Source organism: Oncorhynchus nerka, linkage group LG13, assembly GCF_034236695.1.
Source record: "Oncorhynchus nerka isolate Pitt River linkage group LG13, Oner_Uvic_2.0, whole genome shotgun sequence".
In the NCBI taxonomy this organism is placed as follows: domain Eukaryota; kingdom Metazoa; phylum Chordata; class Actinopteri; order Salmoniformes; family Salmonidae; genus Oncorhynchus; species Oncorhynchus nerka.
The window spans coordinates 92,177,047-92,192,363 of NC_088408.1; the positions used below are offsets into that span (position 1 = coordinate 92,177,047).

General features: G+C 44.6%; 1 protein-coding gene across 2 annotated transcripts in view; it reads right to left on the minus strand.

Moving 5' to 3' along the window:
• Positions 1–4,168: 4,168 nt before the first annotated feature.
• The window catches only part of LOC115121961 (sushi domain-containing protein 2-like), an 84,462-nt gene continuing 73,313 nt past the window's right edge, over positions 4,169–15,317 (minus strand). Inside the window, exon 15 of one of the 2 annotated variants that reach the window (XM_065026825.1) lies at positions 4,169–4,693. In XM_065026825.1, the coding sequence (XP_064882897.1) occupies positions 4,438–4,693 (256 nt within the window). In that variant the 3' untranslated portion in view covers positions 4,169–4,437. The remainder of the gene's footprint in view (positions 4,694–15,317) is intronic. The other variant, XM_065026826.1, reaches the window with a different exon arrangement.

Below are 15,317 nucleotides of genomic sequence, written 5' to 3' on the forward strand. Positions count from 1 at the left end.
CCACTACCACCATCATCATCACCACTACCACTATCAACATCATCATCACCACTACCACCATCATCACCACCACTACCACCATCATCACCACCACTATCAACATCATCATCACCACTACCACCATCATCACCACCACTACCACCATCATCATCACCACTACCACCATCATCATCAAAACTACCACCATCATCACCACCACTACCACCATCATCATCACCACTACCACCATCATCACCACCACTACCACCATCATCATCACCACTACCACTATCAACATCATCATCATCATCACCACTACCACCATCATCATCACCACTACCACCATCATCATCACCACTACCACCATCATCACCACTACCACTATCAACATCATCATCACCACTACCACCACTACCACCACTACCACCATCATAACCACCACTACCACCATCATAACCACCACTACCACCATCATCCTCATCACCACCATCATAACCACCACTACCACCATCATCATCACCACTACCACCATCATCATCACCACTACCACCATCATCACCACCACTACCACCATCATAACCACCACTACCACCATCATCCTCATCACCACCACTACCACCACCACTACCACCATCATCATCACCACTACCACCATCATCATCACCACTACCACCATCATCATCATCCCACTACCACCATCATCATCATCACCACTACCACCATCATCACCCACTACCACCATCATCACCACCACTACCACCATCATCACCACCACCATCATCACCACCACTACCACCATCATCACCACTACCACCATCATCACCACTACCACCATCATCACCATCATCACCACTACCACCATCATCACCACTACCACCATCATCACCACCACCATCACCACCACCATCAACACCACCACCATCATCCTCATCACCACTACCACCATCATAACATTTACATTTACATTTAAGTCATTTAGCAGACGCTCTTATCCAGAGCGACTTACAAATTGGTGCATTCACCTTATGACCTCCAGTGGAACAGTAGTGCATCTAAATCTTTTAGGGGAGGGGGTGAGAGGGATTACTTTATCCTATCCTAGGTATTCCTTAAAGAGGTGGGGTTTCAGGTGTCTCCGGAAGGTGGTGATTGACTCCGCTGTCCTGGCGTCGTGAGGGAGTTTGTTCCACCATTGGGGGGCCAGAGCAGCGAACAGTTTTGACTGGGCTGAGCGGGAACTGTACTTCCTCAGTGGTAGGGAGGCGAGCAGGCCAGAGGTGGATGAACGCAGTGCCCTTGTTTGGGTGTAGGGCCTGATCAGAGCCTGGAGGTACTGAGGTGCCGTTCCCTCACAGCTCCGTAGGCAAGCACCATGGTCTTGTAGCGGATGCGAGCTTCAACTGGAAGCCAGTGGAGAGAGCGGAGGAGCGGGGTGACGTGAGAGAACTTGGGAAGGTTGAACACCAGACGGGCTGCGGCGTTCTGGATGAGTTGTAGGGGTTTAATGGCACAGGCAGGGAGCCCAGCCAGCAGCGAGTTGCAGTAATCCAGACGGGAGATGACAAGTGCCTGGATTAGGACCTGCGCCGCTTCCTGTGTGAGGCAGGGTCGTACTCTGCGGATGTTGTAGAGCATGAACCTACAGGAACGGGCCACCGCCTTGATGTTAGTTGAGAACGACAGGGTGTTGTCAAGGATCACGCCAAGGTTCTTAGCGCTCTGGGAGGAGGACACAATGGAGTTGTCAACCGTGATGGCGAGATCATGGAACGGGCAGTCCTTCCCCGGGAGGAAGAGCAGCTCCGTCTTGCCGAGGTTCAGCTTGAGGTGGTGATCCGTCATCCACACTGATATGTCTGCCAGACATGCAGAGATGCGATTCGCCACCTGGTCATCAGAAGGGGGAAAGCCATCATCACCACCACTACCACCATCATCACCACCACTACCACCATCATCACCACTACCACCATCATCACCATCACCACCACTACCACCATCATCACCACTACCACCATCATCACCACTACCATCATCACCACCACTACCACCATCATCACCACCACTACCACCACCATCATCACCACCACTACCACCATCATCACCACCACTACCACCATCATCACCACTACCACCATCATCACCACTACCACCATCATCCACCACTACCACCATCATCACCACCACTACCACCATCATCACCACCACTACCACCATCATCACCACCACTACCACCATCATCACCACTACCATCATCACCACCACTACCACCATCATCACCACCACTACCACCACCATCACCACTACCACCATCACCACCACTACCAGCATCATCACCACTACCACCATCATCACCACTACCACCATCATCACCACTACCACCATCATCACCACCACTACCACCATCATCACCACCACCATCATCCTCATCACCACTACCACCATCATAACCACCACTACCACCATCATCATCACCACTACCACCATCATCACCACCACTACCACCATCATCACCACTACCACCATCATCACCACTACCACCATCATCATCACCACTACCACCATCATCACCACTACCACCATCATCACCATCATCACCACTACCACCATCATCATCATCACCACTACCACCATCATCACCATCACCACTACCACCATCATCACCACTACCATCCTCATCACCACCACCATCATCATACTATTTTCAAGTCATTACATGATACTTGTTACAGGGATGCCAAAATAAGATAGCCACGCCCTGTTCCTGTTCCAGTCTGTGGGAACCACACAGATATGTATGTCCCCAGAGGGCTCTCAGTGGCAGCACATCAGACTGGTAAAACAGGAAACTTCTTAGCCCAAATGGCAGGAAAGAGAGATTGAATTGAAAGAAAGAGAAGAAAGAGAGAAGAATGAGTGCCTGAGAAATAGAAAAGGGAGAAAAAGGGAGAAAGAGAGATGGGGGGCCTAGAGAGACAGAGAAGGAAAAAGGTAGAGACAGAGAGAGATGAGAGGTATGACTCAACACTTTTCCCTCCTATATTCCTGTCAGAATCAACCAGGGCAGAAAAGAAGAGAGCCCTGAAGCGAATCCCAAATGGCACCCTATCCCTTGTATAGTGCACTTAATGTCTAAACCGCTGGCAACAAAAGTGAGTACACCCCTAAGTGAAAATGTCCAAATTGGGCCCAAAGTGTCAATATCATTTTCCAGCACTGCCTTAACCCTCTTGGCCATGGAGTTCACCAGAGCTTCACAGGTTGCCACTGGAGTCCTCTTCCACTCCTCCATGACCACATCACAGAGCTGGTGGATGTTAGAGACCTTGCAGTCCTCCACCTTCCGTTTGAGGATGCCCCACAGATGCTCAATAGATGCTTCCAGTAATCCATGTACTTAGTCTGCTTGTCTTCAGCAAACTGTTTGCGGGCTTTCTTGTGCGTCATCTTTAGAAGAGGCTTCCTTTTGGGACGACAGCCATGCAGACCAATTTGATACAGTGTATAGCGTTTGGTCTGAGCACTGACAGGCTGACCCCCCACCCCTTCAACCTCTGCAGCAATGCTGGCAGCACTCATATGTCTATTTCCCAAAGACAACCTCTGGATATGACGCTGAGCACGTGCACTGAACTTCTTTGGTCGACCATGGCGAGGCCTGTTCTGAGTGGAACCTGTCCAGTTAAACCGCTGTATGGTCTTGGCCACCGTGCTGCAGCTCAGTTTCAGGGTCTTGGCAATCTTCTTATAGCCCAGGCCATCTTTATGTAGAGCAACAGTTCTTTTTTTCAGATCCTCAGAGAGTTCTTTGCCATGAGGTGCCATGTTGAACTTCCAGTGACCAGTCAGTATGAGGGAGTGTGAGAGCGATGACACCAAATTTAACACACCTGCTCCCCATTCACACCTGAGACCTTGTAACACTAACGAGTCACATGACACCGTGAAGGGAAAAAGGCTAATTGGGCCCAATTTGGACATTTTCACTTAGGGGTGAACTCACTTTTGTTGCCAGCGGTTTAGACATTAATGGCTGTGTGTTGAGTTATTTTGAGGGGACAACAAATGTACACTGTTATACAAGCTGTACACTCACTACTTTACATTGTAGCCAGGTGTCATTTCTTCAGTGTTGTCACATGAAAAGGTATACTCAAATATTAACAAACATGTGAGGGGTGTACTCACTTTTCGTGATATACTGTACATGTATATGATGGTGTGTATAGACAGTATGGACAGTATGTGAATAGAAAAGGTTTGAACAGCAGTGGTTATATAAGAAGAGCCTTGACTAGAATACAGTATATACATATGAAGTGGGTAAAACCAAAGTGACCAGTGTTCAATGACTATGTACATGGGGCAGCAGTCTCTAAGGGACAGAGCAGAGGATCAGGTGATAGCTGGAGACTGACAGAGTCTAAGGTTCAGGACAGGGTACTGAGCGGAGGCCAGCTAGTGGTGAATATTTAACAGTCTGATGGCCTGAAGATAAAAGCTGTTTTTCAGTCTCTCTGTTCCAGCTTTGATGCACCTGTACTGTCTCCTCCTTCTAGTTGTTAGTGGGGTGAACAGGCCATGGTTCGGGTGGCTGTGGTCCTTGATGATCTTCTTGGCATCCCTGTGACACTGGGTGCTGTAGATGTTCTGGAGGGTGTGCAGTGTGCCCCCGGTGATGCATTGGGCTGATCGCACCACCCTCTGGAGAGCCCTGCAGGATGCCATTTGAAACAGAGCCACAATGTGTTAGTTCACTTTGATTAACCTGAACTGAACTGGCTCCCAAACAACAACACGAACTTTGACCCAGAACCACTGGGCTGGAATGGAATGTTCTATGGTAGGTAGCCTATCACTGTTCAGTTATGTTGTTCTGTTGGATTTTCTAAGAATGTTCACTGAATTCTATAAAATGGAACAATCATTGAAGTGCAGGCTGGCATGTATTACTGAAGATCAAAAAATATGTTTCCTTCAGAAAGCTTTCATAGTCTTCATGCCCTTCAATGGTTGTACAAAATGGTTCCCTTCTACCATCCGGAGTTCATTCCAAATGCCATTTCTTCTCAAGCGTGAACACGATAAGAGGTTTCAGCTGTGTCTGTGTGTTTGTACGTGTGTGTATGTGTGGGTGTGTGTGTGTGTGAGGGGGTACATTGAGGACAAACCCTGATTCTGACACTATACCTCCTTTTTCTAAACTTTTTCCTGACAACACCGCAAACATTCTCTGATGAGTGTCCTTTCTTTCATTTGGCCCCTCCAGAGAATGCAACGTCTCCACCGCAGTGAACCATATGACCAGAGTAAATAGCTCCTGATGAGAAACATACTTAGCCTGAGTCCCAAATGGCACCCTATTCCCTATATAGTGTACTACCTTTGGCGGGGCCCCTAGTCAAAAGTAATGAGCTGCATAGGGAATAGAATGCTCTTCTCGGTGTGGACACAATGTTTACAGCAGCAGAAAGAACAGATGAAACGCTTCACATTGATGCAGATTCATATTTCATTTCAACAGCTGCAGAAATCACTGTGTACGTGCCACAAACGGCAGCCTATTCCCTACGTAGTGCACTACTTCTGAACAGGGCCTAGGTCAGGGTCCCCAAATATATTCAGCCATGGGAGGATATTTTCTTGAGCGGATGGTCAAGGGGGGTGTACACTGAAGCCTAAAGAGATGTAGAATTGTATTTAAAAAACGGAATCATATCAAACATTGATTATATTGTAATACGATCACATATACCTCTCTAGTTATGCGTGGGAATTCATGGGAACAGATTTCCTAAATTTAAATCCCTTTGAGCTTATTTTCCTGGTGATTATACCGTAGCCTGGTGGGTAGGAGTGTTGGGCCAGTAACCGAAAGGTTACTGGATCAAGTCCCCGAGCTGACAAGGTAAATATCTGTCGTTCTGCCCACACATTTCAGTTGAAGGTATTCGGTTGTACAACTGACTAGGTATCCCCCTTTCCTTTCTGTTGTACAACTGACTAGGTATCCCCCTTTCCTTTCTGTTGTACAACTGACTAGGTATCCCCCTTTCTGTTGTACAACTGACTAGGTATCCCCCTTTCCTTTCTGTTGTACAACTGACTAGTTATCCCCCTTTCTGTTGTATAACTGACTAGGTATCCCCCTTTCCTTTCTGTTGTACAACTGACTATGTATCCCCCTTTCCTTTCTGTTGTACAACTGACTAGGTATCCCCCTTTCCTTTCTGTTGTACAACTGACTATGTATCCCCCTTTCTGTTGTACAACTGACTATGTATCCCCCTTTCTGTTGTACAACTGACTAGGTATCCCCCTTTCCTTTCTGTTGTACAACTGACTAGGTATCCCCCTTTCCTTTCTGTTGTACAACTGACTATGTATCCCCCTTTCTGTTGTACAACTGACTATGTATCCCCCCTTTCTGTTGTATAACTGACTAGGTATCCCCCTTTCTGTTGTACAACTGACTATGTATCCCCCTTTCTGTTGTACAACTGACTAGGTATCCCCCTTTCTGTTGTACAACTGACTAGGTATCCCCCTTTCTGTTGTACAACTGACTAGGTATCCCCCTTTCTGTTGTATAACTGACTAGGTACCCCCCTTTCTGTTGTATAACTGACTAGGTATCCCCTTTCCTTTCTGTTGTACAACTGACTAGGTATCCCCCTTTCCTTTCTGTTGTACAACTGACTAGGTATCCCCCTTTCCTTTCTGTTGTACAACTGACTAGGTATCCCCCTTTCCTTTCTGTTGTACAAATGACTAGGTATCCCCCTTTCCTTTCTGTTGTACAACTGACTAGGTATCCCCCTTTCCTTTCTGTTGTACAACTGACTAGGTATCCCCCTTTCCTTTCTGTTGTACAAATGACTGGGTATCCCCCTTTCCTTTTAAAATAATACAAAAATAAAATATAATTTATTTTGTACAGGCCTATTGGGGAACCCTGGCTTAGGCCTTCTACCCCCCTGAATGTTTCTTGTTAATGAACCGTGGTAATGTGCCTCCGATGTTTGGCACTGCTCAAACCAACCGCACAACTCACTCCCAATTACCAAATGAATCTAGTCAGGGGGAAGTATGTCTGCTATGCCCTCTCCTGACAACTGATTCCCAGAGCATGGCGGTTAGCCATAAATCATATTCAAAGGGAGTAATGTTATTTCCCGCCGCAGAGCAATTGTGCAACTCTAGTTTGTGTCAGACTCCAATCTGTTCTCAGAGCATTTCATATTACTCTGTACATAAATACAGGACACTCCATTTCGTAAGATATGTTACCTTTCATATGGTATGTAATAATTTGTGGATGTCAATCATTCATTTCGTATGATACCAAATGGAACATATCATACGAATATCAGTGGTTGTACATGTACTATATAGGTCTAGTTTATGAGACCAGGCTGCAGACTCAGGGCTTTAAAAGAGGATGAATGATAGAAGACCTAACATAGTAACACAGTATTGGTGTGTCAGTACTTAACATAGACCCACAGTATTGGTACCAGAGTACTTAACATAGACCCACAGTATTGGTACCAGAGTACTTAACATAGACCCACAGTATTGGTACCAGAGTACTTAACATAGACCCACAGTATTGGTACCAGAGTACTTAACATAGACCCACAGTATTGGTTAACATAGACCAGAGTACACAGTATTGGTACCAGAGTACTTAACATAGACACACAGTATTGGTACCAGAGTACTTAACATAGACCCAGTATTGGTACAGAGTATTGACCCACAGTATTGGTACCAGAGTACTTAACATAGACCCACAGTATTGGTACCAGAGTACTTAACTAGACCCACATAAGAGTACATAGACCCACAGTATTGGTACCAGAGTACTTAACATAGACCCACAGTATTGGTACCAGAGTACTTAACATAGACCCACAGTATTGGTACCAGAGTACTTAACATAGACCCACAGTATTGGTGTGTCAGTACTTAACATAGACACACAGTATTGGTACCAGAGTACTTAACATAGTAACACAGTATTGGTACCAGAGTACTTAACATAGACCCACAGTATTGGTAGTACCATAGAGTACCAGAGTACTTAACCCACAGTATTGGTACCAGAGTACTTAACATAGACACACAGTATTGGTACCAGAGTACTTAACATAGACCCACAGTATTGGTACCAGAGTACTTAACATAGACACATAGTATTGGCACCAGAGTACTTAACATAGACCCACAGTATTGGTACCAGAGTACTTAACATAGACACACAGTATTGGTACCAGAGTACTTAACATAGACACATAGTATTGGTACCAGAGTACTTAACATAGTAACACAGTATCCTTCCAGACTCATATCAAACATCTCCAATCTAAAATCAAATCTAGAGTCAGCTTTCTATTCCGCAACAAAGCCTCCTTCACTCACGCCGCCAAACTTACCCTAGTAAAACGGACTATCCTACCGATCCTCGACTTCGGCGATGTCATCTACAAAATAGCTTCCAATACTCTACTCAGCAAACTGGATACAGTTTATCACAGTGCCATCCATTTTGTTACTAAAGCACCTTATACCACCCACCACTGCGACCTGTATGCTCTAGTCGGCTGGCCCCCGCTACATATTCATCGCCAGACCCACTGGCTCCAGGTCATCTACAAATCCATGCTAGGTAAAGCTCCGCCTTATCTCAGTTCACTGGTCACGATGGCAACACCCACCCATAGCACGCGCTCCAGCAGGTGTATCTCACTGATCATCCCTAAAGCCAACACCTCATTTGGCCGCCTTTCCTTCCAGTTCTCTGCTGCCTGTCACTGGAACGAATTGCAAAAATCGCTGAAGTTGGAGACTTATCTCCCTCACCAACTTTAAACATCTGCTATCTGAGCAGCTAACCGATCGCTGCAGCTGTACATAGTCCATCGGTAAATAGCCCACCCAATTTACCTACCTCATCCGCATACTGTTTTTATTTATTTACTTTTCTGCTCTTTTGCACACCAGTATCTTTACCTGCACATGATCATCTGATCATTTATCACTCCAGTGTTAATCTACAAAATTGTAATTATTTGCCTACCTCCTCATGCCTTTTGCACACAATGTATATAGACTCTTTTTTTTATTTTTGTCTACTGTGTTATTGACTTGTTTATTGTTTACTCCATGTGTAACTCTGTGTTGTTGTCTGTTCACACTGCTATGCTTTACCTTGGCCAGGTCACAGTTGTAAATGATAACTTGTTCTCAACTAGCCTACCTGGTTAAATAAAGGTGAAAAAAATGGTACCACAATACTTAACATAGACCCACAGTATTGGTACCAGAGTACTAAACATAGTACCATAGTACCACAGTATTGGTACCACAATACTTAACATAGTACTACAGTACTTAAAATAGTACCACCATATTGGTCCCACAGTACTTAACATAGTACCACAGTATTGGTGTATCAGTACTTGGCATAGTACCACAGTACTTAACATAGTACCACAGTACATAACATAGTACCACAGTATTGGTGTATCGGTACTTCTTTACTTCCTAAAAGGTACAGTAAGAGGTTACGTACTTCATAGTAAGTCAGTTACTTACATCTAAACCAGGGGTTTTTCTTGACCATGAGACCTGGCCAGGATAATTATGGGCCCTATGTACTGTAGGAGTTCAACTATTTAGGATTTAAACTAGTTAGGAGTTAAACTCCAGCCCTTAACTGTGGACTGGGAACGATGGATCAGAGGACAGCAAGACGATGACCGTTTCAACCACATAACTCTTGTTACACTGGCTGACCATTTTCAGACTGGTCATTTTAGTAGGCTACTTTATCACACTGCTACTGACCTTCGTATCATTCTGGTTCACACCTTCTAAATAAGTATGATTTGAATAGCATAACAATTCATCTGATGATGTAGCGAGTGTGGGTGGTGTCTGCCAAAGTCTGTGTCTGTGTCAATGTCTGGTCCATTAAGTTGTAGTTGAGCGCAGAGCAGAACAGATGACAGTATGAATAACTATGAGTGCTTAACCTCAGTGGACCTGCCACACCAAGTAATGGAGGAGAGAATACACTCTGTCTCATAACGTGTATAATAAGATGGAGGGAGAGAAGAAGAGCAAATGAACACAACCCAACACACGCACAGAAACACAGACAGAGACACAGGCACACAGACACACAGCGAGAGAGCGATAGAGAGAGAGAGAGAGAGAGAGAGAGAGAAGAGCAAATGAACACAACCCAACACACGCACAGAAACACAGACAGAGACACAGGCACACAGACACACAGCGAGAGAGCGATAGAGAGAGAGAGAAGAGCAAATGAACACAACCCAACCCAACACACGCACAGAAACACAGACAGAGACACAGGCACACAGACACACAGCGAGAGAGCGATAGAGAGAGAGAGAGACAGAGAGAGAAGAGCAAATGAACACAACCCAACCCAACACACGCACAGAAACACAGACAGAGACACAGGCACACAGACACACAGCGAGAGAGCGATAGAGAGAGAGACAGACAGAGAGAGAGAGAGACAGAGAGAGAGAAGAGCAAATGAACACAACACAACCCAACACACGCACAGAAACACAGACAGAGACACAGGCACACAGACACACAGGAACACACAGAGCGAGAGAGCGAGTGAGAGAAAGAAAGGAGTGCTCCAGACATTAGACAGTAACAGTAGTTGCCTCCCAGGCCTGTGTGTGCCTGTGCCTGTGCCTGTGTGTGTGTGTGTGTGCTAACCACAACCAGATACCATAGGGCGCTATGCCTGGGAACCCCCACCTCTCTCCTATGGTGTTCAAACCACAACTACTGAAGGGAAATTTCCCCAGTGACTTCACAAAGGAGTCAGCTCACATAATGGATATCATCTAATAACAAGTAACACTGAGTGAGACAAGTCGTGGGCTACTGAGTAATGTCGTCAATCAATCATTGCAGTGTACATGTTATGAGTGTACACCTAAATGTTGGGGGAATAATGAGGTTTGGTATTTCAAATCAAAAGAGTTTATGAAATGTTGAGCAGTCAGAACTGACAAAAAAAATGCAGTTTTTTTTTCTGAAGCATTATTCACAGTGGATGAAAATGTGGTTTGTAGTTTTGATACCGGAATGTTCCATAGAAGGTATGCTGGGCATTCAATCTAATTTTCTAGAAACAGCCTTGTTGTAGGAGTCCACTGTATACAGAACAGGACCAGCTGAAATGAAGAGTTCTTCAGCTGTCCTTGTAGGTAGAATAACCCTTTTTATGGTTCCAGGCAGAACCCTTTCCTCGCCCAATGAAGAAGCCTTTCTGAACCCTTAGTTCTACGAGCGTACAGTAGGTAACACAACCCGAAGGTATTGTTTAATAAACCATTAGTCTGAAGGAGAGGAGTCACTGTGAGTTTGGGCTCCCGAGTGGGGCAGGGGTCTAAGGCACTGCATCTCAGTGTTTGAGGTGTCACTACAGACATCCTGGTTTGATTCCAGGCTGTATCACAACCGGGCCATCCCATAGGGCGGTGCACAAATGGCCAAAGCGTTGTCGGTGTAGGCCGTCATTGTAAAGAAGAACTTGTTCTTAACTGACTTGCCTGGATAAATAAAGGTTCAATAAAATACAATTATAATCTAGACAGTGAGACAGAGACAATCACGTCTGGACTGGCACACAGTCTCATCAGCACATCTCTGCTACACTGTGTGAGACGATGCACACACACATGCACGTATGTGTCAGTGCCAAAAACCCTCCGATGAAACTCCAGGTGTGCAAGTTTATCTGTGCATCTTATGAACACCACTTTAATGTGTTAGACTACAAAGAGAGAGGGGGAAAACACAAACCTAACCAAGCATCTACACTACTCTAAATGTGTTGTTTGAAGTTTAATTGTCTTCTGTGATGTGACTATGTGGCATAGTGAGGATAGTTAAGAAGAAAATTAAGGTTAATAGAGGCCAAAAGGCCCAGAGGCGGATTCAAGCCCTTCATCTCCAATAGTAGGAACATAGTCCTGGCAGATTTGGGGGATTGTGAGACTATTCTGAGCCTTCTGAGACTATTCTGGACCTTCTGAGACTATTTTGAGCCTTCTGAGACTATTCTGAGCCTCCTGAGACTATTCTGAGCCTTCTGAGACTATTCTGAGCATTCTGAGACTATTCTGGACCTTCTGAGCCTTCTGAGACTATTCTGAGCCTTCTGAGACTATTCTGGGCCTTCTGAGACTATTCTGAGCATTCTGAGACTATTCTGGACCTTCTGAGACTATTCTGAGCCTTCTGAGACTATTCTGGGCCTATTCTGAGCCTTCTGAGACTATTCTGGGGCTTCTGAGACTATTCTGAGCATTCTGAGACTATTCTGGACCTTCTGAGCCTCCTGAGCCTTCTGAGACTATTCTGAGCCTTCCGAGACTATTCTGAGCCTTCCGAGACTATTCTGAGATTATTCTGAGGCAGATTTGAAGGGGGAGTTCCCCTACCCAGTGTAACAGTGCCTCAGAAAAAAATATTAATGAGAAGAGAGGAGAGCAGGGCAGGTGTGTCATGAAGCTAGGGAGAAACTAGTCTGACTAAAGCCTAACACAGGTGTTGTATCTCTTTGTACTACTTTAGTATGAAAGTATTTTAAAATCACACACACACACGGTTGGTTTCATCAGCTGTTTCAATCAACCAATGGTATTTTTAGGATCCCCATTTGCCACTGCAAAAGCATCAGCTACTCTTCCTGGGGTCCACAGAAAACATGACATAATACATAGCACAGAACATTATTAGTCATGGACTGAAATACGCACATTTAAAACGTCACACATAGCCTCCATATAAATACATGCACACAATATCTAGGTCTACTACATAGTACAGGGCAAATTACAATACAAGATATATGAAAAGGCTGTCTCTTTTCACAGTAAGGTGTTCTTTTATCTGTTTTTTAAAAACTGGTTTTAATGCCAGCTTAAGTTACCTGGGGTGTCAGAGAGTTCCATATAGCATTGGCTCTATTTAATAGTGTGTGTTTTCCAGCCTCTGTTCTGGAAATGGGAACTGCGAAGAGATCCCTGGTTACATGTCTTGTGTTGTACAGATGAGTGTCCGAACTGTGTACCAACTGCTTGAACAGACAGTTCAGTAACTTTAACACATCAATACCTCGCACAAAGACTAATAGTGATGAAGTGTCCAAAGAAGGGCCAGAAGTATACAGAATGGTGTCGTCTGCGTAGAGGTGGATCAGGGAATCACCCGCAGCAAGAGCGACATCGTTGATATATACAGGGGAAAAAAGAGTCGGCCCAAGAATTGAACCCTGTGGTACCCCATAGAGTCTGCCAGAGATCCGGACAACAGGCCCTCCGATTTAACACACTGAACTCTGTCTGAGAAGTAGTTGGTGAACCAGGCGAGGCAGTCATTTGAGAAACCAAGGCTGTTGAGTCTGCCGATAAGAATACGGTGATTGACAGAGTCGAAAGCCTTGACCAGGTCTATGAAGACGGCTGTACAGTGAAATCGTTTATCGATGGCGGTTACCATCGATGAACCACACAGCTGGCAGCCGCTACCAACCTCAGCAATTTACCATCCAGGTTGTCGGTACCAGGTGGTTAGAACTTATGGTAATGTACCAGGAGGTTAGTACTTATGGTAATGTACCAGGTGGTTAGAACGTATGGTTATGTACCAGGTGGTTAGTGCTTATGGTAATGTACCAGGTGGTTAGTGCTTATGGTAATGTACCAGGTGGTTAGAACGTATGGCTATGTACCAGGTGGTTAGTGCTTATGGTTATGTACCAGGTGGTTAGTGCTTATGGTAATGTACCAGGTGGTTAGTGCTTATGGTAATGTACCAGGTGGTTAGTGCTTATGGTTATGTACCAGGTGGTTAGAACGTATGGTTATGTACCAGGTGGTTCATGCTTATGTACCAGGTGGTTAGTGCTTATGGTAATGTACCAGGTGGTTAGTGCTTATGGTTATGTACCAGGTGGTTAGAACTTATGGCCATGTACCAGGTGGTTAGCACTTATGGTTATGTACCAGGTGGTTATACCATATGGTTATGCACCAGGTGGTTAGTGCTTATGGTAATGTACCAGGTGGTTATGTACCAGGTGGTTATAACATATGATTATGTACCAGGTGGTTAGTGCTTATGGTAATGTATCAGGTGGTTAGAACTTGTGGTTATGTACCAGGTGGTTAGTGTTTATGGTAATGTACCAGGTGATTAGAACGTATGGTTATGTGCCAGGTGATTATAACATATGATTATGTACCAGGTGGTTAGTGCTTAAGGTTATGTACCAGGTGGTTAGTATGCATGGTTATGTACCAGGTGGTTAGTGCTTATGGTTATGTACCAGTTGATTTGTGCTTATGGTTATGTTCCAGGTGTTTAGTACTTATGGTTATGTACCAGGTTGTTTGTGCTTATGGTTATGTACCAGGTGGTTAGTGCTTATGGTTATGTACCAGGTGGTTTGTGCTTATGGTTATGTACCAGGTGGTTAGTGCTTATGGTTATGTACCGGGTGGTTAGAGCTTATTTATAGACATCAACAATTGTTTCACCTCTTCCACACCCACTTTGTGGAACTCAAAACTACAGTGCCCGTCTTTCATCAGTCGGTCCATTATGCATGAATATGAAGGCTAGGCATTTGTTTTTTTGCATGTCAGGCCTAAGTTTGTTAATCTTGTCAACAAAAAAAGTTAAAGTAGTTGGCAATATCAAAGGGTTTTGTTATGAACAAGCCATCTGCCTCAATGAAGGATGGAGGCGGGTTTAGTTTGTTTTGCCTAGAATTTCACTTAAAGTACACTAGTGCTTTTTACTATCATTCTTTAAAGAATTTATCTTTGTTCCATAATATAGTTTCTTATGTTTGTTTTTAATTTACCATACAGTATGTTTACCAGTCTGCTGTGTTGTCAGACCTATTTGCTATATTCCCTTTGCCTCATCCCTTTCAGCTATACAGTTTTTCAAATCATCATTTATCCATGGGGATTTGGCAGTTATAACAGTCTGTTTCTTGATGGGCACACGCCTATCAGTAACCAGAAGAAGCAGGTGTTGGCCAGGTGGATTAAAACACTGTAGTGTTCCCTGAAATGTTAAAGCCAAGATCATACTTAAGAACCTTTCATTTCAGGCATGACAGTACAGTACATTTATTCTGAGGAAATCAAGGATCAAAGCCTCCCTCTAAAAGTATCTCTGTAAAACCATCAACTTTGAAAACTGCTAACCTAAGCATTCAATATAAAAGTAGCGTTCAAAAGTGCAACCTGTCGAGCTTC